Below are 26,311 nucleotides of genomic sequence, written 5' to 3' on the forward strand. Positions count from 1 at the left end.
ACCGAGTAGGTAGCTGTTTAGTGCCGGAGCGCTATTCAAACTGCTTTTTTCCCCCCCCCCACTCGTACGTGATTTACTGTTGTCTGCTTTGGCACGTAGATCGGTGGAGCGTGCGCTCAACGTGGAGGAATCCCTGGAAAAAAGTAACTAAGGCGTACTTTAAAACTGGCAGAGAGGATGTGCGACACGTTTTTCCCCCCCAGTTTGAGTTTGTTTTTAATTCCTGCGGCCAGGTCAGCGCAGCTCTGCAGCACAAGCTGCTCAAATAAAATTGTATAGGTGCTAAGTAACCTAAGACCTTTTTTTGATGATGCCGTAAGCCACTTAGACCTCTTAAGTTTCCTGGTAGCTACAGGCCGACAGGGCAACAAGGTTAATTTTACCTTTTGTACTGACCAGAATGGCTGTAACATTTGTTTTCCTTCTGATGGAGTGAACCAGGCTGCACTCTTTTACCTGAAGGGCCTTTCCCCTCCTCAGGTTCCCGTTGACTTTCCTTACAACCGTCTCCTGAAGGAACGTGTTATTATTTTATAGCTTTACACCATCTGAAATATGTATATTGAGCTCCTGACATGAAAAATAATGCTTCCTGTTGATTTGTCTTTTTACATTTTTTTTTTTTTTTTTTTTTTGTTTCCCAACATTGCTACAGTTGGCATCGTAGGCTCCCAAAATGTCTTGACTATTTATTCTACATTACATTTATTTATCTAACACACACATTTTCCAAAGTGACTTCGAATGAACTCTCACATGCACCTTATTCTCTGCGGTGACTTACACTGCTAGATGCACTACTTACACTGGGTCACGCATCCATACATCAGTGGAACACACATACTATGGGTGAACCTGAGCAGCATGTCTTTGGACTGTGGGAGGAAACCAGAGCACCCAGAGGAAACCCACACAGACACGGGGAGAACATCCAGACTCCACAGAGACCGAGCTGGGGTCAATCCCATGTCTCCTCGCACCACCCAGGCACTGGGAGAAAGCAGCACTACTCACTGTGCCACCATGTTAATATTATGTTAATATTATGTTAATATTTTGTTAATTCCTGCCATATGTTTCCCTTGACCAGATTGAGGCTGTGGAAACTCTAGTTCTGGATGTGTGGTAAGATGGCATTTAGGTGCGGGATATCTAGAAGGTTTTCGGTGGTCCAGCATTTTTCAGGCTCATGTCTGCAACCTCCGCTTTGCTCAGCGTGACACCTTGGCCCATACTCTTTCTACCGCATTCGTGTTGGATCTTTTTGGAGTGTTTCTGGTGTTTGTCCGTAGACTGCCAGCACATCGCCAAAGGGACGTTAAGGAGCAGTGTGACCTGTTGACCATAGCTCCCAGGGCTACTGTTGCTGCTATTCAGTGGGTCTCCCTCCAAAATGTCCACAAAAGGTAAGTCCTCCTGATCATAGTCTAATTCATTTCTGGTCCTGTATTAGTTCACAGCAGCATCACAGACATAACATGTCTGAAAGATTTCATGCATCCAAACAGAACTTTGCTTTTTACCGATTCCCTCGATACAAGCCGGGGGTGTCTGTGTGCGTATCTCCGTGTCATCTTCATGAAAGGTAGGTATTAAACACAGTATTAAAAAAAAAAAAGAAAAAAAAGGATGCTTATTATGTCACAGTGCACAAAAACAGGTACATAAGAGGGCCTGAGACCAAAGAGAACCAAAACTGGGAAGCATGACCAGCAAAACTTAAAGGGTGTAAAAAGAATATAGCCTTTTTTTTTTTTCTTTTTTACAAAAATCCTCCTGTTACTCTCCATGTCGCTTCCTTTCCTGTCCGAGAAGTTGCCTCATAACAGTCCTAACTGTTCTGGAAGCTGTTCTTCCCTACCTCAAAAATGGCCATGAAGTGGGCACCAGGGAGCTGTCCATCAAGTGTAGTCTTGCCTCATGCTATGCTTCCACCTTCCACAAGTGCATAATTACTTGAACCGAAAGTGAAAAAGTGTAAAGATAAATGCCATCTGTCATCAAGAGCAGGATTGCCAAAATCTTTTTCCTACTAAGCAGTGTCAGACGACAAGGTTCTGTGTAGTGCTCCTCTGCTGCAGAAACTGGATATGCTCTCTTTTACGCAGTGCAGCATGTCTTAGTAACGGTGTGAGAGAATTTCTTAATAGTGACGCAATATTTGAATATGAAGACCTGCAAGTAATAAAAGAAATCGCTGTCTGGAAATTACATTTCCCCGAAAAGTGCTGAAAGGCTGTGAGAGCATCGCTGCAGAAGAGGTTCGGCTGTTTTGTATTCTGCCGGTACACCAGCGCTGAACGATGAGTCCATTAATGAAAGCGGAGAGAGGTGGCGATGCAAAGATGCAAACCGCATCTATAGTGACTTCGGGAAGTGTTTCAGAATTTACACTGAATTCTGAACAATAATATTTGCGGGTAATTAGTGTGATTGACATGTGCATGATTTAACATTCAAGCACTGCATCCATTGCATTACAGTTGTTATACTAAAAAGGCACAGTGTTATATTTGCTACACTGTGTAACACTACATTTTCTCCCCAAAGGTATACATGCAAATGCTGGCCCACTCGCAGTAAGTTGTATTACTCCTCTATATTATCATTTCCAAGTTAAAAAGCTGTCAGTTATGCACATGGCATTTGTACTGCCTGGAGCTCATATGACGGTACATACCATATAAAGCAGGTGTGAAACGATGCCCTAGGAAGGCCACAGGGTCTGCTGGTTTCCGTTGTCCCACACTCAATTCAATGTTTGAAGCTGTTATTTGTACAGAAAATAAGACTAGCTGCAGTCTAGAAAGTGGCCCGGTTGCTGATGATTCACACCTGCAAAAGCCTCCTGTTTTTTTATATCCGAAATTATCCTTAAAATTAATTCACCAGCTCTGTGCCGAGACCTACCGCAAATCTTAAGTTTTTACAGCTGTTGGCAATGAATCAGCACGCAAAACAAAAATATTGAGCTACAAGTTAATGGAGATCTCGCGAACAGATGTGTCGAAAACCTAGCTGTATTCCCCCCTCTGCGTTCAGTACTTCAAACCGAATTCTTTTCCATTTGCGTTCAGTTTCTTTCCTCGCACTCCATCTGGAGATAACACTTCTCTCATCTTTCTTAATGTGGCTCTTTTCTGCTGTCAGTACTGTTGCTCACACTGTTTTTTTCTGCGAGAGCGCTGGTGTTGCTCACGTATGCTCTTTTTCATATCTTCTTAATTGCTGCTTTAGGGGAACGTGCCCCTCGTGACCTGCGGACACCGATTCTGCACATTTTCGGGCCAACTTACGACTTCTGCTGTCCCGCTCACTGACTTCTCTTCGGGTTTCTCTTAGGTCTGTCTTTTCTTTCTCCCACTTCGGGCATTTCCTCGCAGATTTACACACATCACTTTGACATTTCCCTTGGGGAACGTGTTCACCACTTTCAGTTTTACCCGTCACTGTGCGAACCTGTTGTTCCATCCCGTTTTTTGCTCCGTCTGCTGACTCCTTCATCTTTCCCTTATGTTACTGTCTTCGCCCTGATCTCGGCTCCTTCCCCAGCATATTTCTTTTCTGCGTGATTTATTTATCACAGTAATCTATGGATCAATGTTTTTTCATGTAACATTGCCGTACTTAAGACCACAGAATGATGGAGTTATGTTATTAAGGGCAACTTTCTGTTTTAGGGTGGCAAGCAGTATAGTCATCAAGAAAGTGCATATGAAAATTGTTACTCGATCTTGTTCCAGGAGGCTCCTTGTTTTAATATCCATAGTCATGGTATATTTAAATTACTCTAGTCAACTAGCCAGCTGTATAAAAATTCAAATGACTTTGTAGCACAAGTGTGATCTAAGCAATGAAATAATACGAGCAGGATATTTTCTTTCTCATATGTATTTTTCCCCACAGCTCCATTCCTCTGTTCCTTCTTGTACGGTTTCATTCTTGCACAGAATGTTTCGGATTTTAGATATTTGCTTACGTTCATAGCAACCGTTGACTCACTTTTCAGTCCCTGGGTTTCATGAAATCAGAATTGGTTCGCACATTACCTCTCACTCCTTGCGCTCACCACTCTGCATTTGCCAGCATTGGGATAAAACTGTCAGAATGATGTCTTTTATTGAAAGGTCTCTCTCTAGCTGACATGGAGCGAACATGAAACACAAGATGTTGGCAAGGAATCAGCACAGTGGGGCGGCGCTGATGTCTCAGAGCACCTGGGTGGTGCAAGAGGACGTAGGCTCGATCCCTGCTCAGTCTGTGTGGAGTTTGCATGTTCTCCCCGTGTCTGCGTGGGTTTCCTCCGGGTGCTCTGTTTTCCTCCCACAGTCCAGACATGCTGTTCAGGTTCACCCATAGTGGATTTATTGTATGCAGTGTACGGATTTGTGGAAGGAGCTGTTTTGTCAAGCGCCCATTGTCGAGTTCCTCGCTGAACAATGCGTCCTTGATCACTGGCGTTCGCCACGAGTTCCAGAGTGACGACAGCAGGAGATCCAGACTAGATTCCTTGGGCCAGTGTGTTTACTGTTTTCCATACTAATTCCCCAGACTTCAAGTTTATGCTTGGCACCGTTTCTAACCATTCACCCCCTACTCAGTCCAGCCCATCAGTAGAATAAGGTTTTTCTTGAATCCACACAACCAAAGCAACATACTTCTGTCTCCACAATAGCGTGAAGCTCTTCACCTTGTGCTGTCAGCTCTTATTTAATGGGAAGGAGAGAAGTGCCATCAAGTCCGACTCATAGCGGCCACTTGTGTGGTTTCCAAGGCAAAGGGGGAACACAAGTGATTTGCCAGTGCCTTTTTCTATGCATGTCGGGGGGTGGTTGTGTGCAAAGACAGGATGAAACATACGCGCTCCACACCCGCAGAGCACTTCAGGAGCTGTAAGGTACCAGCTTTAGCCACTGTGCTACTATATGCACCTATTTAATGGGAGAACCCTCTGATATTGGTAAAGTTAGTTAAATTTCAAAGTAAACGTTAATCTGCTTGTTTGCCTTTTCCTTTAAGACAAAGATTAACTACTGTGGTATGATGTTGTGCCAAAGTGGTGGTTGATTTTTCATGAGAGAAGATGTGACCCTGGGAGTCAGTCAGAGCAATAGGCCAGTCTTGTGCTTTTCTCATCCGAGTTTATTCAGAGCTTCGCGTCTTTTTACTGCCATACTACCGCAACTGCTTCAAGTTGTCTACAGGGTTGAAAGTGGACAGGCCATATACTCCTATATGTTTTTCATATATATACACATATATATTCCCCGATCAGCCACAACATTAAAACCACTTGCCTAATATTGTGTAGGTCCCCCCTCGTGCCACTAAAACGGCTCTGACCCGTCGAGGCACGGACTCCACAAGACCTCTGAAGGTGTCCTGTGGTATCTGGCACCAAGACGTTAGCAGCAGATCCTTTGAGTCCTGTAAGTTGCGAGGTGGGGCCTCCGTGCATCGGAAATGTTTTTCCAGCACATCCCACACATGCTCGATCGGATTGAGATCTGGGGAATTTGGAGGCCGAGTCAACACCTTGAACTCTTTGTCATGTTCCTCAAACCATTCCTGAACAAATTTTTATAGTGTGGCAGGACCACTGCCATCAGGGAATACCGTCGCCATGAAGGGGTGTACGTGGTGTGCAACAATCTTTAGGTAGGTGGTACGTGTCAAAGTAACATCCACATGAATGGCAGGACCCAAGGTTTCCCAGCAGAGCATCACACTGCCTCTGCCAACTTGTCTTCTTCCCATAGTGCATCCTGCTGCCATCCCTTCCCCAGGTAAATAATGCATACACACCTGGCCGTACACATGATCTAAAAGAAAACGTGATTCGTCAGATCAGGCCACCTTCTTCCATCGCTCCATGGTCCAGTTCCGATGTTCACGTGCCCATTGCAGCGGACAGGGGTCAGTATGGGCACTCTGACCGGTCTGCAGCTACGCAGCCCCATTCGCAGCACGCTGCGATGCACTGCGTGTTCTGACACCTTTCTATCATGGCCAGCATTAAGGTTGTCAGCAGTTCTTCCTACAGTATCTCTTCGGTGGGATCAAACCAGACGGGCTAGCCTTCGCTCCCCATGAGCCTTGGGCACCCATGACCCTGTCGCCGGTTCACCGGTTGTCTTTCCTTGGACCACTTTTGGTAGGTACTGACCGCTGCATACTGAGAACACCCCATAAGACCCGCCGTTTTGGAGATGCTCTGACCCAGTTGTCTGGCCGTCACAATTTGGCCCTTGTCAAAGTTGCTCAGATCCTTAGGCTTGTTCATTTTTCATGCTTCCAACCATCGAATTCAAGAAGTGACTGTTCACTTACTGCCTAATATATCCCACCCATTGAAAGGTGCCATTGTAACAAGATAGTCAATGTTATTCGCTTCACCTGTCAGTGGTTTTAATGTTGTGGCTGATCAGCATTATATATATAAACAGCTTTCTTGGAAGGTAAATCATCTGTCTGTCAGTTCATAACTATTCAGCTAAGCTCTGGGGCATGAGTCAATCCTAAATAGCATAGGGTGTAAAAGTGGAGTATATGCTGGATTATGTTTTGTTTAACTTTTTGTTAAATTATTATACATCAAAGAGAAAACAATAATAAATTATTAAAAGGAAGAGCACCCCAAACTTTTGTAGTGGCATGTGTAGCCTCTCATGCAGATGCAGAAGAGTGCCTATGATGCTTTGTGTTTTTGACATACAGCAGCAATGTTTCCTTCAAATACTTTGATCAAGTGAAGAGACAGAAGTGAAACTCTGGTTATAAAGATAGGTGGGTGGAAGGATGTGCCATCGCGCCAAGGCCAACTCATAGCGACCACAGGCGTGGTTTCCAAGGCAAAGGAGGAACGGAAGTGGTTTGCCAGTACCTTCTGCAGTGCATGTCTGGGGGTGTACACACATGAGCATAGAGTGAACTGCAATCTTGACGGAGTTTAGAGACTGTCAGCTTTTCATCTGTCTGCCAGGTGGAAAGACTGGTGAACGTCGTCGTACGTAGTTTTTTTTTTGATAATTTAAAATAGCTGATTCCTGAACCCCCCCCTTCCTGGATCAGGGCCTTGGCGTGGCAGAAGGTCTTGCGTGATCTAGGGATCTCCAGAGCGATATCATCGGGAGCAGTATGCTCCTGGTAGGGTCTCCCAAGGTGACCAGGTCTGGAGTGAAGATCCAGACTAACACGATCCAAAAACCTCCATGAAGAAAGTAAACGAGTATGTTTACCCTGCCCAGAATAGGGTCACCGGGATCTACCCCTGGAGCCAGGCCTGGGGGTAGTGTTCCTAGGCGAGCGCCTGGTGGCCAGGCAGCCCACGTAGCCCAGCCGGGCTCAGCCCGAAAAGGCATCGTGGGGGCGCCATGTGGGCCCACCACCCACAAGGTCCAGCATGGGGGTCCGGTGCTATGTATACCTGACGGTGGGAGGGGGCGGGGTGGCACATGGCGTCACGACCCCTCTCAACGAAAACTGGCTCTTGGTACATGGCACGTCACCTCACTTGGGGGGAAGGAGCCAGAACTGGCGCGGGAGGTTGAGAAATACCAACTAGATATAGTTGGGCTCACCTCCACTCACAGTGTTGGCTCCGGAACCAAACTCCTTGATAGGGGGTGGTCCCTCCTACTCAGGAGTTGCATGAGGTGAGAGGCGCCGGGCGGGTGTGGGGATACTCACAAGTCCCCCGGCTGGCTGCCATACAGTTGGAGTTTCCCCTGGTGGACGAGAGGGTCGCCTCAATGCGACTTAGGGTCGCAGAGAGGAGAAAACTGACTGTTGTGTGTGCTTATGCACCAAACAGCAGTTCAGAATATTCGGCCTTCTTGGAGAAGGTGGGAGGGGTTCTGGACAGGGCCCCACCTACAGACTCCATAGTCCTGCTGGGGGACTTCAGTGCTCACGTTGGCAATGACTGGGAAATCTGACGTGGGGTGATTGGGAAGAACGGCCTGCCGATCTGAACCCGAATGGTGAAATGTGATTGGACTTCTGTGCTAGTCATGGTTTGTCTATGATAAACACCGTGTTCGAACACAAGGATGCTCATAAGTGTACTTGGTACCAGAGCTCCTTGGGCCAAAGGTCAATGATCGACTTTGTAGTTCTTTCTTCTGACTTGAAGCCACATGGTTTGGACACTCAGGTGAAGAGAGGTGCTGAGCTGTCAACTGATCACCATCTGGTGGCGAGTTGGATCAGATGGTGGGGAAAACTGATGGACAGACCCGTTAGGCCCAGACGTTTAATGAGGGTGTGCTGGGAACGACTGTCAGAGGACCTTGTCCCTAATGATTTTAACTCTCACCTCCGGGAGAGCTTCTCCCATGTCCCGGAGGAGGTAGGGGACATGGAGTCTGGATGGACCCTGTTAAAAGCCTCCATTGTGGAAGCAGCCAGGCACAGCTGTGGCCAAAAGCTTGTTGGTGCCAGCCAGGGCGGCAACCCGAGAACCCGCTGGTGGACACCGGTGGTGAGGGAAGCCGTCAAGCTGAAGGAGGAGGCCTTTAGGGCCTGGTTGGCTCTGGGGACTCCTGACTCGGCAGACAGGTACCGGCAGGCGAAAAAGGCAGCAGCGGCTATGGTTGCAGAAGCAAAATCCCGGGCATGGGAGGAGTTTGGAGAGGCCATGGAAAACGACTATCGGTCGGCTTCAAAGAGGTTCTGGAGAACCATCCGGCAGCTCAGAAGGGGTCGGAGGAGTTTCGCTCAGGCTGTGTTTAGCAGGAGTGGAGAAACTCTAACCTCTGATGAGGACATTGTCGGGAGGTGGAAGGAGCACTTTGAAGAACTCTTAAACCCGAGTGATATGCCTCCCTTAATGGAGTCAGGCCCAGAGGCTTCCGGGCTGTCAGAGTCCATTTCCCTGGTGGAAGTCACTGAGGTAGTTGGTAAGCTCCACAGTGGCAAAGCACTGGGGGTGGATGAGATCCACCCGGAACTGCTTAAGGCCTTGGATGTTGCAGGGCTGTCATGTTTGACACGCCTCTGCAATGTTGCATGGACCTTGCGAACAGTGCCCTTGGATTGGCAAACTGGGGTGGTGGTCCCTATCTTTAAGAAAGGGGACCGAAGAGTGTGTGCTAACTATCGGGGCATCACACTTCTCAGCCTTCCTGGGAAAGTCTATGCCGGGGTGCTGGAGAGGAGGCTCCGGCCGATAGTTGAACCTCGGATTGAAGGGGAACAATGCGGATTCCGCCCTGGCTGTAAAACAGTGGACCAGCTTTTTACCCTCTCACAGATCAGTGAAGGGGCATGGGAATTTGCTAATCCAGTCTACATGTTTTTTGCGGACTTGGAGAAGGCCTATGACCGTGTTCCCCGGGAAATTCTGTGGGAGGTGCTTCGGGAGTACGGGGTACCGGGGCCACTACTGCGGGCCATTCGGTCCTTGTACATACGGAGCGAAAGCTGTGTCCGCATACTCGGCATTACGTCAAGCCCGTTTAATGTGGGTGTTGGACTCCGCCAAGGTTGTGCCTTGTCTCCACTCCTGTTTGTGGTTTTCATGGACAGGATATCAAGGCGCAGTCGAATTCAGGAGGGCATTCTGTGTGGGAGTCGGAAGGTGACATCTCTGCTCTTTGCAGATGATGTTGTCCTTTTGGCACTGTCAGAAAGTTGCCTCCAACACGCACTGGAACGGTTTGCAGCCGAGTGTGAAGCGGTGGGGATGAGGATCAGCACCTCAAAGTCTGAGTCCATGGTTCTGTCACGGAAAAGGATGGTATCCCCCCTCCAGGTAAGGGGAGAGTTTTTGCTCCAGGTGGAGGAGTTCAAGTATCTTGGGGTCTTGTTCACAAGTGAGGGAAGAAGGGAGTGTGAGATCGGCCACAGAGTGGGAGCAGCGGCAGCAGTAATGCGGTCGCTGTACCGGACTGTAGTGGTGAAGGGGGAGCTGAGCCATAAGGCGAAGCTCTCCATTTACCGGTCAATCTACGTCCCTACCCTCACCTATGGTCATGAACTCTGGGTGATGACCGAAAGAATAAAATCGCGGATACAAGCGGCCGAAATGAGTTTTCTCCGCAGGGTGCTGGGACTCACTCTCCGTGACAGGGTGAGGAGCTCAGAGTAGAGCCGCTACTCATTCACATTAAGAGGAGCCAGTTGAGGTGGTTCTGGCATCTGATAAGGATGCCCCCTGGATGCCTCCCTTTGGAGGTATAGCAGGCACGGCCAAATGGGACGAGGCCCCACGGTCGGCCCAGGACCCGTTGGAGGGATTATATCTCACAGTTGGCCTGGAAACGGCTGGGGATCCCCCAGGTTGAGCTGGAGGAAGTTGCGGGGGACAGGAGCGGCTGGGCCTCTCTGCTCTCCCTGTTGCCACCGCGACCCTATTAGGACAAGTGGAATGGAAGATGGATGGATGGATGGATGTATGATTCCTGAACCCAACCGTCAGAACAGTGTTTGCATTCAAATGGTGTAGCAGTTTTAAATGTATTTCCATCCATCCATCCATCTTCCTCCGCTTTTATCCGGGGCCGGGTCGCGGGGGCAGCAGTCCGAGCAGAGTACTCCAGACCTCCCTCTCCCCGCACACCTCCTCCAGTTCCTCTGGGGGAACCCCAAGGCGTTCCCAGGCCAGCCGGGAGACATAGTCTCTCCAACGTGTCCTGGGTCTGCCCCGAGGCCTCCTCCCAGTGGGACAAGCCCGGAGCACCTCCCCAGGGAGGCGTCCAGGAGGCATCCGGAACAGATGCCCGAGCCACCTCAACTGGCTCCTCTCGATGCGGAGGAGCAGCGGCTCTACTCCGAGCTCCTCCCGGGTGACTGAGCTCCTCACCCTATCCCTAAGGGTGCGCCCAGCCACTCTGCGGAGGAAACTCATTTCTGCCGCTTGTATCCGCGATCTCATTCTTTCGGTCATGATCCAGAGTTCATGACCATAGGTGAGGGTAGGAACGTAGATCGACCGGTAAATTGAGAGCTTCGCCTTACGACTCAGCTCCCTCTTCACCACAACAGACCGGTACAATGACCGCATTACTGCAGACGCCGCACCGATCCGTCTGTCGACCTGCCGCTCCATTTTTCCCTCACTCGTGAACAAGACCCCAAGATACTTAAACTCCTCCACTTGAGGGAGCAACTCCCCCCTAACCCGGAGGGAGCAATCCACCTTTTTTAAATGTATTTATTTCACTTAAATGTGGTTCATGACATGTTTTGTGTGCCCCACCTGTGTCTGGATTGTGAGTCCTTTAAGAACATGGTATGTGTGTCTTAGGAGAAATGTGACTGTGAAGTATTTCCTGAATGTTTGCCAAGCGAATGAAGAACAATAATGTAGAGGTCGTACTTTGACATATAGCACAAAAGTTGTCGTGGTGCCAGTATTAAGTTTAACTGTTTAACTTGATATGGGGAAAGAAAGGCCCTACCATGAAATGGTCAGATGGTATACCTGCATCTCACTGATCTCCAAAACGGCATTCCGGTTCACGGTGAATCGTTTACGAAAAGCCCGAAAGAAGCCATCAGCCGTCGATCCTATCAGCGGGTTCGCTTAACCTAAAGTTACTGATGGAGATGTGTGACCGAAAGAGCTGTTTTCATGATAGCTTTCATTTTCTAGGCGCAAAAGCGATCCAACAATTGAGCATAAGTGCTCTTTGTATCAGTTTTACGCGGGATCGAGTGCTTTCCTGTAAACCTCCTGCCAGACACGTTGCCATGGAAGCAAACCTGGACTGTGAAGTAGTAGCTCTACAGAACTAATTAAAAGCTTTTTTAAAACTGAGATAGCAGTTCACATAGTTAAGAGCGGCATTAATGAAAAGTCTGAGACTAGCTGTCACATATCTGCGTGTGTTGAGAGAGGGACCAACGGGGGGGTGACAGGGACCAGCGACGCATTGGAGAAGAGGGCCAGCAGGGACGCGGGAGAACCTCCGATAGGAGGCAAAGGAGCAATGGGAGGAGATGGGGAGAAACGGCTGGAAGATGTAAATATGCACACGTCCAGATTTGGAGCTGATCATTTCCATCTGTTGAATGAACTCGTAAAGTAGATGTGTGTCTGTGCTCCTGCCCCCGCCCAAAACAAGTGGAAATGACCTTTGAAAATGTCTTCCAGGTTCATAGGAGCGTCTGTCCAGCTGCAGACTGATGCCGCTGTGCCCACGGCACCTCTCACGAGCCTCCCCTTTGACCTTCCGAAGTCCAAAGTGCAGGTGAAGTCAGAGCTCCTCCATCATTACTGTCAGAGACGACGTCGTCTGGGTCGGACACCGTTAGGTGGCAGGACCTTTACCGAAGGCCATTGTTACAAGCCGATGTTTGAGATACACACCAGCTTTCTTTACACATTTACATTTATTCCTTTAGCTGACCCTTGGTTTATAATGTTAAGCTACTTAAAATGATTCACTCATTTATACAGCTGGGTAATTTTACTGGAGGCATTGAGGGTAAGTACTTTATTCAACGGTCCTACAGCCTGGGATGAGGCTTGAACCTGTGACCTTTTGGGTCCAAAGACAGCAACTGTAAGCACTACACTACCAGTTGTCCCAGTTTAAATTAAATTTGAATTCAAATTCAACGGATATAAAGTGTATCGTCATTTGATTTCATATGCTTTGTTGAGAATTCAAAATAATTATAATTTTAATAATTTATTCATAATAATAATAATCACTATCATCGTCATCATTACTAATGATTTTGTTATTTACAGAAGCTCATTGCAGCTGATGTAGAAAATATCCGCAAGCACCAGAGAGAAAGGAGAGCAGGTCAGCAGTCTAACAACAACATATTAAAGGTTCCCATTCAAATTTTTGCAGCAAGTCATGAATAACAGTAACAAATACGAGAAGACAGCGGAAGTCCCAAGGCTTGGCAGCATCCCAGAAGATCTGTGAGCGCACACCACTTTAGCTTGTTAAAGTATGTCGACAGAAGAGTAAACAGGGTGTAAACATTGCCATAATGAGTTGAATGGTAATAAAATCTTTTTTTTTTTTATATCCTCTCCAGTATTAAATCTATATATACACATGGTCGTGTATTTGAACAGTCCACATTGTTCAGGCAAAAATAATGACATTGCACTTTTGCAGCCTCACTGAGAAATTCTCTGCTGCAGTTCTAGAAAAGCTCAGCAGATGTCCCTCTGAAATCTTGTTTGCAGGAATGATGGCCTCAGACAGCACGTGAACGTCAGCTTTTAAGCCTCTTCAGATGAAAATGCCGATGGAAGTGCCGAGCGTCACGCTCGAGGGGTATATTTCCAGGACGCGAGTCAAGATGTGTGCGTATAGGATCGTTCTCAAAACAGGGTTCAGTCAGAGAACATCCTGAAGCTGTGGACCCATCCGTAGCGCTCAATTGGGGTTTAATTCAAGCCGCAGGGAGGCCCAGAGCTTTCCAGCATCCTCCATCTCTCAGGGCTTGTGAAATATTACCACTTTCCTGGAGCATTTGTGCTAATTAACAGGAGCAGGAATTTGAGCGAGCAAATGATTTGACAACCAGCCTCTTAATCTATTGTTTGCGAGCCCCAACAAGCCATGTGTGGTCCCTTAAAGCTCCTCTAGAGTCCTGGGCAAGAGTGCAAAGACAGGTCTGAGGGCCAGTCTTTCATATCACTCACAGGAAGGGTTTTTTTTTTTTTTATTGCTCATTTGAAGGCCACTGTTTTAACTTCAAACTGAAAAATTTGACAAGACATCTCTTAAGTGCTAGATCATTACCAAGAATCTCTTGTCCAGGGCAGGGTCAGAATGGTATAGAGCCTATCCTTGAAGCAAAGGGTGGCACACCCTCCAGGGAGACTTTATAAACTGGCTCATGTTTGATGTGAAGAAATGAGTTTCACACAGGTGCATCCTTCACAAGCCAACCACAGAGAACCATTGCTCTTCCATGTCTGGCCCTTGTTTTACCTGTAGTCTGATCCTTAGTTTGCTTTTGAGTCCAGGCACTTTGTACAATACAGGATGTGCAGGGGCCCCTTCCCAAACTTGATTAAATTGCCCCTAGGGAGACTCACCTTGTGCTTCTGGGAAAGGTTCCCTATTCTTCCCTTAAACATACCATTTTTGAAGAAACCCACACAGCTGGAATACAATTTGAGCTTATGCTCAGTGACTTGAGCCCGGTCCCCCCCTTAATTAAGTGCATACTGGTATTATGGGCAACTTGTAAAGAAGTCATCCATAGAGGACTTTACTCATTCTCACAGCTCCTAGGGGCTGACAGGTCATCAGGGGGCATAAGAAAAAAAAACTAATCAAGGCATACCTTATTGTAAAAGTAGTGATCAATTAAATCTCTCCTCCTGTGGGTATAATTTATTTCTGGGGATGTCACTTTGCAGATGTGTCTGCTGAATTAAATTGACTGTGCAAGAAGAACCTGAAGAAGGCCAACTATTTCAGTGCTTTTATTGTTTCATGTGCCCCAGATAATCGATTCCTATAACGGGACACGCTGCACAAACGCTTTGCTCTTTACTGGGACTGAATGTAAACACAGCAAAACACTACATTTCAATACCAATAAGTGCCACACTATGCAAAATAAACTAACAGTTACACAGCCAGTGCTGGAAGCGGACAGTTACAAGGGGCAGAAATTCCTAACCACAACCGTCTTAAGTTGGACCTCTGGTTTCACGTGCCGTATCTGAGCTGCCCAATTAGACTGAACATAGATGACATAATCAGGGTGGGATACACAGTAGCACGAATATGTTAAGCATCAAGGCCATCTAATTTAGAGGCTTCCGGAAGTTTCTCCCAGCAAAGCGAGCCTTGTCTCCCAGCTCCTCTTCAATCCTGTGAAGGAAGGTGATGACTTAAGATGCACATTTTAAGTTTGTCAACATATTCAGTGATCTGGATGCCATCACTGGCAGTTAATACAAAACATTTTTTGGACCATGCAGCTGGATATGTAAACACTTTGTACTTTAGCCCGATAAACCAGCGCAGCAGATGTGCCGTAAAGCATTTACCTGAGAAGCTGATTGTACTTGGCCAGACGCTCTGATCGGCAGGGTGCTCCAGTCTTAATCTGGGAGGAGGAGAGGGCACAACAGATAAAGGACTTCCAGCTATATAAGCTGTCAAATCCTCCCCCAAAAACATTTCACAAGACAGACTGACCACTTTCTAGCTGACAATGCTTTCCTGGTTTCTGTCAATACAAAAAGTGCTTTAAGACAAACCCATTCTAATAAACCGGGGAGAGTGACCAGCCTCAAACTCCTCTCTACCGCTGTCCAATTTAACTGTTACAACCCGAGGCTGTAATAGATAGTGACGTGTGGCAAACTGAGTATGCAGTAATATCCACTGAACTACACCTGGTCAGAAATAAGTTTGACTGAATTCACTGTACAAGAAAATATAGAAAGGTGGGTAAAGCACAGAATTGGAAATGACAAAATGAGTGAAGGAAGAGTGCTCCAATACATTGTACACTGAAAGGATGTTTTCGGGAATCACGATGCAGTCACGGAAATCTCCACTATAATGACAGCCAAACCAAGAAAACCAGTTCAATCTCTTACCTGCCCAGTGCACAGTCCAACCACCAGATCAGCAATGAAGGTGTCCTCCGTCTCCCCGGAACGGTGGCTAACCATCACACCCCAGCCATTAGACTGGGCCAGCTTACAGCTGCGCAGGGGAAAGACAAGGATGAAAACTGAGCAAAAAACTTCAGACCAGAACTGTTCACTTTGTGCCTTCCCTGCCCCCTGTACATTTACACTTGTAGAGGGTTCTGGATCAAAGCATCTGACAAATAAGGAAGCTATAGAAATACATGAGAAGGCCAGCGGTCTGGAGATTATACATACGCCTGAAGGGACTCCGTGACGCTGCCAATCTGGTTGACCTTCAGCAGCAGGCAGTTGCAGGCTTTCTTGGCAACAGCCGTCTCAATGCGCTTCGGGTTGGTCACGGTCAGATCATCACCCACCACCTGGATGGTGGTGCTGCCAGTGAAGTTGGTCCAGGCTGCCCAGTCATCCTGGTCGAAGGGGTCCTCAATGGACACCACTAATTACAAGGACACAAAGGAGGATAAGCGATTGCCTACCACCACAAACACTGTGCCAAATCACCTGTGATATCTGACAACCTTTCCAGAAGGACTGACAGGCTTCTAGTATGTTAACGTGGTAACATACATACATACATACATAGAAACACTCACCTGGGTAGTCCTTAACAAAGCTCTTGTAGAGATCGGACAGCTGGTCAGGGGTGATGTAGCGGGAGGGATCATCAGGAGACTTGAAGTCAAGGTCATATTTCCCATCGCGGTAGAACTCGGAGGCTGCCACATCCATGCCGATGACAATCTGGTCAGTGTAACCTGCTTTGGCGATGGCGTTCTTCAGCAGCTCCAGGGCTGGGAGAAACAGCAATCACCAATTTGAGCAACGAGGAAAACATTACCAATAAATCAGAACACTGTATACTTGATGTAAATTGTAATCTACTTAAAGTCATCTTGTGCCACTGATCCAAGTTACTCATATCCATGTTGCAGAAAACATGGAATTTAACTGTCGAGACATGAAATCATTACACCAGCTGTTTTAAAGTATAGGAAATAGCAGTGGTATAACGCATGTCAGTGGTAATGAGCTCAGCACCTGTGACTAATGGTGTCAAATAGTTTGTTACCGTGGTCCGATCCTACAGAAGAGATGCTGTAGCAAAAATTGCTGAAAACCTTAATGCTTGCCATGACAGAAAGGTTGCTATGCACTGTGTGTTCTGAAGACCATGTACTGGGGCAGTTTGTCACACCTCATGGAGAACACTGCTCTACCCTTTTTGGAAGAATGTACACAGTAAATCTGGGAAAGATGCAGCCTATACTTTTCAGTTCCAGAAATTCAAAATGCAAGAAGGACCAAGTTTACCACTAAAATGTTGAAATTACTACTAAATGTGATTTTCTGGCAAAACGGGGAGGGGCTCCTCCATATACAAGTCACAAACGAGTCAGTTTCAAGATTTCTGGGGAAACCCTGAGCAGTCAGTGCAGAGTGGCAGCAGCAGCTGTACCTCAACCACTATGCAAGGCCATTGGATGACTGCGCTCTTGCATATTTAGCAGTGCTGGACAGCTGGGCCCAGAGAGGCAGTAAGCAGGATGAGCTTCCCGTTTTATCTGGAAGGCCCAGGTCCTCCACAGTCATTGCTGGCAATCTGTCCTCTAACAGAGGACAGCCAGACCTGTGTCCTGCTGCATACTCTTGTTTCCTCAGGAAATGTGCATTACACAGCCACCAGCCACACTCCGGCTCATTAGTACATTTGTTTAAAGTGTGTCTTTTTTGCGTTTGAAACATTCACTTGTCATTTCTCATAAAACTGCACTATTTTCAACTATTCTAGCATCTTTCCAAGAAAGATTGATAATATTAAGCTATAACACACCACTGGGTTAAAAGGCAAGTGTCCCTTATTAGATCAATGTCCATCAACAGGTCTCAGCTTTATTTCCCCCAGCCCACACAATACATATAAAATATTCAACTGTTACCCTGAGAACTTTTACACACTCATCCCTTCTCCCATCCTTGATACCTTCTTTGTTCTCCAGAATGTTGGGGGCAAAGCCACCCTCGTCGCCCACATTGGTGGCATCCTTGCCGTACTTCTCCTTGATGACACTCTTCAAGTTGTGGTAGACCTCAGCACCGATGCGCATGGCCTCCTTGAAGCTGCTGGCACCCACAGGCAGAATCATGAACTCCTGCATGGCCAACTTGTTGCCGGCGTGTGAGCCGCCGTTAATGACGTTGAAGGCCTTCGCAGAGAAATAAAAGAAACCATTTGTCCCATTTTTAGTATGAATATTCTGTTGATGGATCACTGATGAATAGGTTGATATAGCCAAAAATTGTCACAGCTCCAGTATGCAGACATCACTGAAAGTCTTGCATTTAATAAATACAGTAAGCTATCGTATTTCCATTTTTTAAATGACATTTTCTAAAATTGCCATCTGTAGCTGATGGAATGCAACTTGTGCTCATCCACCAGCTGTCAGGCAGTAAAATTGGACCCCTTTTGCTGAATTTCTCTTCAAGGTTCTCGTGTGCGACTTACAGGCACTGGCAGGATAACTTGAGGGTTCCCGGCCAGGTCCGCAATGTGACGGTACAGGGGGACTCCTTTCTCCGCAGCACCAGCTTTGCACACAGCCAGAGACACTCCCAGGATTGCGTTGGCCCCAAACTTGGCTGAAACGTGCAGTGGAAAGTTAATCCAGAAGAGACTGAAGGACTAACGCAGAGCGTAAATTAGTTCAGCACATTCCAGTGTGAAACTCAGCTCACATTTGTTCTCTGTGCCATCCATGTCCAGCATCAGCTTGTCAATCTTCTCCTGCTCCACAACTGAGACCTCCTAGAGAGAACACAATCCTCAGCGCAACAACCTCAAATCTTTGGCTCTCATCGAGCTCTTGCAGCTGTTGCCGTTTCCCTTTAGTAACATGTCTCATCGGCAAATTCAGCAAGCAGTTAGGTCAGTCAGCTAATGGAAACCTAAAATCTTTTACATTCACTGGTTCAAGAAATTCAACTCAAAAAGAAGCTGCAACTGAACATTTAACATGCAATGGTAAATTGTGTGTATATTTATTCCAGAAGAAAAGCACACTAATCTGTACTATTAAATCTAACATCTTTGTGAGAAATGTGAACATGCATAAATATCTGCATGTTAAGACATCATGTTTTTCCTGGCCATATGTGGCCAAGTGGTAAATGCGACAGTTACATGCTGATGTTAAAACAGGGGGAAACAAAGTGGTTATCATGCATACAAAATTTGATATAACTGACAAGTTTAAACTCCCTGAATTATCCACAGTTAATCTGGCAATAGAATGTAATCAGGGTGAAACTGAAGTTTTCCTTTCTAAATTTCAAGATGAGGCATTATAGTAACCTTATCAGTAAGACTAAGTCAATAGCCATCTGGGTACATCTGAAGTAATTAATTACTACAAAACATACATTTTTTTTTTTCCCCACCCACATATACATCAAGTGACACTTCCAACCAAGAGCAATTGTCACAAGGTTAGTGATCATTAAGAATAAAACTGCTTAAGTGCTGTTACAAAACAGAGTGTTAAAAACCACAAGTGTTCCTACCTGGCTAACCAGAGCAGGTGCAATTGTTTTATTGATATGTTCAACAGCTTTTGAGACACCTGCAAGGAACAAGCAAACATCACTGACCGGTGAGAGACATGCAGGGCAGGCAGAGTTAAATGATCAAAGAAACCTTTTCACACCCGTCGCTTATTAGACACCTTAACCAGATGAGGTTATGAAAAGCAAAGCACACAGACAGTTTTACTATGAATAATGAAGGCAACTGGCACACAAAAAACAAACCCGTCATGTGGAAGTGTCTGACTCGATTAGTTGTTACTGATCATGCTTTCGGGAGTTTCACTGCATTCGCTGGCTTGCTCTGTTTCTGCTGTCACACTCTCACACACACACACACACACACTTTACCTGATTACACAAAGCAGGAGCCAAGAACTCATTAACATACTTAACGGCTCTTTTCACCCCTGACAGGAAGGAAGAGAAGGGAGGAGTGTAAAGGAGAAGTGCACAAGGGAGCAAAGGGGAAACAGTGGAAGGCTTTCAAAACTAACCGAGACACACACACGCAGTGAATAAGGCAGCTAAGCTGTTTTAACAGATTGATTTTGAATAAAAATCAGACAGGGCCACACAATGAATAGATGGGGCACCAAAATTTCTTAGAATGAAGAGAAGTGACTGCAGTGAATCTCAGCCCTGATGTCCCCAACCCACTCAATCCACACCTTTGCCCAAGTAGCGGGTCTTGTCATTGTCACGGAGCTCCAAGGCCTCATAGATGCCAGTGGAAGCACCGCTGGGGACTGCTGCCCTGAAAAGGCCTGGTGGAGACATGGAGAGAAGCAGTGAGTCACTGTTACTGTATACCAGCAATGCTCCCCACACCCAGAAGCGGAGGATCACACATTCCACGTCCAGGACCACATAGGTCAGTGATCGCTGACACCAGACACTTAAACATTCCCATTCCACTAGTCGAGTCAAAATGTAACGTGGGCTTTATAACTAGGCTGAGCAATGCATTTCCCTGCCCAAATTATTTACCCCAAACCACCGCAGTGGACGGATCGAGAGACCGTGAGGGCGTAAGAGCTTAAAAATGGAGACCAACGAAACAAACGCATCATAAATCCTGGTTAAGCAAATCAAAAGCCAAGGCAGATGACTCTGCGCCAATTCCTACTGGCGGAACTAACCCACATCACATCACATCTGACACAATCTCAAACTAAGAAAAAAAAACCACATTTCATAGCAACTGAAATGAAATTATGGTTCAATTTAAGAAACAGCTTACCACAGGGGTGTGCCAATCAGTGGGCAAGGAACATTATTCAAGAGTTGTTCCATTCTTGTATAGGAACAAGAAATCTTAGAAAAGCAGCAGTGACTAATGATGTAAAACGGAGGCAACGTGCTTTAAAAGTTTGTTCGGAGCGAGTCAGTAAATATCGGCAGATTGCGCAACATCCGGCGCAGGAAGATTACATCCGGATGAATGGTCCGTTCATGCTCTCCGGGCTCCGACAATGCGCCGCTCTGTGCGGCTAAAAGGGGCTCAGGGAAATATTTGGCACAGACTGAATGGTAATGATAATCATTACCCGGTACCATGGCGGGGGAAGCACTTGGCACCCTGTACAAAGTACTGAAGAAAGCTCCCACTTACGAGCGACACCCTCTCGCTCCCCAGGGCCCGTTTCACAGGCTGCGTCAGGACCATCCCAAACACATTAAGGCAGCTCGTAGCGTAATAGAGCGGCTGCCCTTGAAGCGCTGAACCGAAAGGTTGACGGTTCAAATCCCACCTCTATTGGTAGTACCCTTGGGCAAGGTACATACCTCGAATTGCTCCAGTAAAATTATATCTGTATAAATGAGTAAATAGTTGTATGTAGAACACCACAAGTCAAATTTCTAGTCTTCAGCTACCAATTTGGGAAAATCCCTGTCCCCCCCCCTTTTTTTTTTTTTTTTTAAAATAAATATTACATTTGGCAAGCAGCTCTGCTTTAAGAATTGCTCTGGGTAGTAAGCGATGCCCGGAGGGAATTATTACGTAACAGCTGCTGTACAAGTGGTGTAACCTTACATAATCTATTTCTACGAAATGCTGGCACCCTACTGTATTCAGTATACCAGGGTACAGAATATAGATCACTCACTCATCTGACCCCTTCATGCTTGCAGTACCACAGTTATTAGTTAAGAGCGACATTTCCTTTCTGTTCACTAAAAGGTTTAAAGGCAGTTTTTAAATCTTAAATTTGGTATCTATAATAATTCCTCCTTTGTGTCCCTTTCAGTTTTTCCTCTCAAAATTATTTATTCACTTAGCTGTTTAACAAGCACTCCAATCAAAAGTCTACTCCATTTTTCAGTAGCTTTACAGTCGGTGACATCTGCCTAGATTACACAGGCTGCCGCTGCACTAAAGGGCATCGCTATCCTGGAAATGTCTGTTCGCAAAACCAGTTACATTCATTTTGCAGCATCAGTGCTTGAGGTCAACGAGCACCACGCATTTGGCACCCATGGGAAGTTACCCATTCGGTGCAGGTTGACTCCCCCCCACCCTAGTTTCCATTACCCTTCTTGGTGTAAAGGTCAACCTCCACGGTGGGGTTCCCACGGGAGTCGAAGATCTCGCGAGCGTGGATCTTCAGGATGGACATGGTTCCGGGTCTGTGGAGAAGACGGAGAGAAAGCCTGAAGTCAAATCCGACCGCTGACGGAGGTCACGTCCTTTCGTCGACGGTCCATAAACTGGCTTTTCAGTTATAAGTTCCCCAAAGAACTCAAACTATAATATTACAATTAACCAATATTTGAGTGCAGATTAGTATGTAGCTGGATATCAATTACTGGATTTTCCGGCCATTTCACCTCAATAAACAATCAATACTTGAGAAATACGATGGCTGACAATGATGCACCAGTTGACGCACTTTCCGCTGACAAGCTTTAATACAAAGCTTTTTGATGCATTTTTACACAACACATATTAGTCCATCAAGGTCAAACACAAAGGACCCATTGTACAAACGCACAACTACAGTACTCTGTAGTGTTACTAGATATAAAGTATCCGTACAGGATTTTAAAAACGTGATTCTGATGGCAAATTTTGCCAGGATGTCCAACACTAGTCAGTGGATCCGAACCCCCAAGTCGACGGTAAACAGCGGGTCGCTCGCCAGACGGACAGCGGTCAGCCAGTGGCCGAAGGCATCGATGTCCCGGACGAAGTAACAGATTGCAGCAGTCTGAAGCTCTTCTAACACTTTATTCCACAAAGTGTTAGTGTGTGAAATAATGAAACTCTTTCACAATGAATCCTCACCTCACTGAAACAGAGCTTTAACCATTTCCACTGGTTCATAATGATGAAGGCAGTAGTCATAATGCCACAATTTACATGATCTGGGGGAAACATTTACACACTTATCCCCCCCCCCCCCCAACATTTCCAACTTTTTTTTTTTTTTTAACCGCTCATGTGCTCCATTCTGTCTTACTGGTATAGGAGAGGGGGGAGGAGGAGGAAAAAAAAAAAAAAAAAAAAGTGAGCTTCCAGAAAGTTCTGGCTGCCATGTAAAACAACCAGGGGCCGTGCGCGTCCCCGCGGGCCACATGTTGCACCGCGCATCCGAAAGGCAGACGATGACGAGAGCGCGCGCAGGACACCGGACGGCGGTGCGGTCCAGACCCGCTGCACTGCACCCAGAAGGGTGTTTCACCATGTTACAAGCCTGAATTTCAAGGTAATACGACAGTAACGCACGCACAATGAGGTGGGAGAGAGGCCGCCGGTCAGACCCGAGGCACACAGAATGTTCACGAACAGCGGCGCGAGCTAATCAATGAGTATTATTTCTGAAGAAAACCTTGTTTGAATAAACAGATTCGTCGAATGACCCGGATTCGTTTAGGTCAGGAAATAGTTAATTATATACGTTTTAATGAAAGAAAAAAAAAAAAAAAAAAAAAAAAAAAACCTTGTCGTACGCGAAATAAAAGCGCTACGGTCCTGAGGAAGGAAAGGAGCAGGGCACCGAGAGAGCTAGAATTGACGACGTGCCTCGCGCCACGGATACATGCAAAGGCCGCGGACACATCCTCCTCGAGGCTCCTGATCATCATGTGCACGAGCACAGGAGGAAACGAACGGAACGGCACAGCTCAAGTCAGGACTCGTGACCGAGGTCTCGCTCTCTCGCTCACACACACGGCACCCAATGACCATGATTCTGCCACTCAGCCGTTAACTAGTTACTAGTAGTACTACAGTTAACGGCTCACTTCACTAACAGAATCATGGTCACTGGGTGCTATACTAAGCAGTTCGAGGAAAAAAAAAAATATTAGCCATTACCATCAATGATGCATCGCATAGCCAGAACTATTTTAACTACAACCACTTAAATCGAATTCTCCATAACTTATAAGTGAAGTCTTTTTTCCTCTTTACTACCTCCGGCACCGCACACAGATCACACGAGTCACGGCAAATTTTCCAATCCGTACATGCGTACTTTCATCAGGTTGTTTCTTCGGAAGCCCGCTTTAATTTGCGTTTCAGTCTGTGAATAGTTTTTTTTTTTTTTTTTTTTTTTCCTTCCTCTAACGATAACGAGACACAGTGGACTTCTTACCTCTAACCGTTTGAGTTGAAGGTGAGCAGAAGGGCAGCGGCTGCGACGGCCTGCAGTCGGTTGGACTCACGGATGTCAAACAGACGGATGCTCGGCGCTCAGAGCTCATTAAAAAAACCCGAGCTACACTTTCTCTTAATCTGATTGGTTCAGTGCGATCAGCTGACCTGTCTATCACAATAGAGGAAAATAAGTTCGTCTATTTCTTTAGATTTCAGGGGCGTTCAAGTGCTAGGGCAGGTCTTCTGTGACATATATGTACGACTTTAGTGAATATTAAATTAAACTATATTTTAAATTTAACACGGCGTAGGAAAGGCGTACAATTTTTAGTGTCTTCCGGAAGCGATACCAACCAATCAGGGTTGAACAAGGGGGCGGGACAAGTGCGATACGGGATCTCATTGGCCGATTGGTGTACGTGCAGGGAGTCACTAACAGTGTGACCGCAGGCTGTGTCGAGGAGGTTTATGAATTATTTTTCCGTTTCGTCGTTACTGCGCTTCATAAAGCCGAAATCTGCAAATCACGAATCTGTTAAAATTAATGATTACCTGCAGATAACATAAGACGGCTGACATTGTGATACTTTAGAGTAAGACACTGTTGTTCGGCGTAGGTTAATTGTAATAAACTTTCACGCGTTGATAATAAAGTAGTTGAGAAGTGGAGAACAGAATACACGCCCTTCTTGGCCATCAATGATGTGGTTTTTAAGGCGATTCGTTAAGTGCTTGACCTCCTCTCCTTGGTCACAAGCAGCTGCACTGCGGCAAAGTGACACATTCTCCTCGGCTCCCTCGTCGTGTCTCATTACTGTGATGCATAATGCAGCAGCAGTACGTTGGCTGCAAACAATAAAGTAGACAATAATAAAAGTACAGATCCAGCCACAACTATTCCTTTCTTTGAGAACCGAGCAATTGAAACGGCAACTAGCCGCGGTCTTAACTATTATACCTGCATTTTACTTTAGCAACAGCTGACGAAGGACAAGGTAATACTTAATTCCCATCCAAAACACACACTCTGACTTTTAAAATATTTTTTGGACTTTTCAAATGATAATGATATGTATTCTAACAAGACTGTTGCAGCGGTAGGGGCCGGGCTTCAAACAATTGTGACCTGCGGGTGGTCCTCCTGTTCATTGGCGCGCCACCTCGCGGTGCATTGTGGGATACCGTGCTCTAGGGGGGCGGAGCGAGGGCAGTGGGGGAGGGGGGTTCCCTACAAAGAGGTGCACATGTGTCGGACGTGGTATTCAAGACGCCGATTGAGGCATGTGGGGAACCAAGAACTTTCCAGAAGACTCCTGTCTCCAAGCCCTGTTTGCATTAGCGCCACAGTCTGTGACACATATTTAGAAAGCACGGATGGGCCACTGCTGTGATTATACAGCTGTTCACTAATAAGTCCCTGCAATCACTATTACGAATTCTGTAATCTCCATTAATACTTTTCGTGCACATTCATGGGAAATGGTACAGATTGAGAGAAATTTAAAGATTTTCCGATAAAGGATGACCTGCTCACGCAAGCGGACGTTATTCACCCAGCCATTCATTCTCTGTAACCAGTTTTGCAGTGGAGGCTCTGGTCTCGAACCCATCTCGCGAGGAGAGGGCGCGAGGCCGGGTACCTCCTGCAGTCAGAAAGTACAGGTCTAAATACGATGAAGCAGACTTGCCCAAAGGGTCAAGAGGGGATGTACTGGAAAATGAAAGTTTGTCCCGGCCCTCAGCTACTGCAAAAACTTGTCCCCCAAACCCTTGTGTCCCTTCTTGTCTAATTTAAGATGAAATTAGAGAGCTGGGTGTCACTGAACTGGGAAAAATGTAGTCCCGTGCTAAGTATTAGGATTGTGAACTGGAGAATATGAATATTTAAAAAAGCTAAATTAGGAATGAGGTGTGTCAGCAGTTAAATGACATGCATCACAAATGATTACTTTTCATCGTACGTACAACTTGATAAGAGTAAGATGATTATTCTTATAACACGCATTGAACAAGAGGTTACTGATAAAGGATGGATAGCCTGACAAATGGATTAGTTTATTGCCACCTGCAATTGAAAAACATTCCTACAATGTCCATAAACTATCACTTTGCATCATTCCACTCTAAAATTGCCTCCGTTTCATAAGCATGAATCATTCGTAAATATATATTTGGGGAAAACTGATATTGAATATACAGAAGTGATGAAAATTACATTTGCACTTGAACCATTTTGCTTGGCTGAGATGTAAGCAATGCATATAAAGGCCACCTTCACCCAGGCTGACAGAGCTGAAACCCAAGTTCTGGGGTACCCCAACATTTGTATGTCTGCAACATTTCCTGCAACAGGATTAGTCCCAGTTTACATATTTGTCGGTGGTAACCAGACTGAAATAGTCCTGCTAGAAAATGGAAGCAACACACACTGCAGGAGCAATTAAAATATATTCACACCTGTCTCTCAGTTGGTAATTCCTGCCAATGTCCCTTTGAGCCACTCGTACAGTACTGCATAACAAGAGACA

General features: G+C 46.2%; 1 protein-coding gene across 1 annotated transcript; it reads right to left on the reverse strand.

Annotated features, from left to right (window-relative positions):
* Positions 1-14,387: 14,387 nt before the first annotated feature.
* On the reverse strand, positions 14,388-23,875 carry LOC108933930 (alpha-enolase). Its single transcript, XM_018751354.2, has 12 exons — positions 23,782-23,875; positions 21,717-21,811; positions 19,852-19,947; positions 19,160-19,218; positions 18,335-18,404; positions 18,105-18,238; positions 17,580-17,802; positions 16,192-16,389; positions 15,833-16,034; positions 15,542-15,650; positions 14,984-15,042; positions 14,388-14,804 (listed from the first exon to the last, which is right to left on the reverse strand). The coding sequence occupies exons 2-12, from the start codon at positions 21,799-21,801 to the stop codon at positions 14,738-14,740; spliced, it is 1,302 nt and encodes a 433-aa protein (XP_018606870.1). The 5' UTR covers positions 21,802-21,811; positions 23,782-23,875; the 3' UTR covers positions 14,388-14,737.
* Positions 23,876-26,311: the final 2,436 nt, after the last annotated feature.

This window comes from Scleropages formosus, chromosome 2, assembly GCF_900964775.1.
Source record: "Scleropages formosus chromosome 2, fSclFor1.1, whole genome shotgun sequence".
In the NCBI taxonomy this organism is placed as follows: Eukaryota; Metazoa; Chordata; class Actinopteri; order Osteoglossiformes; family Osteoglossidae; genus Scleropages; species Scleropages formosus.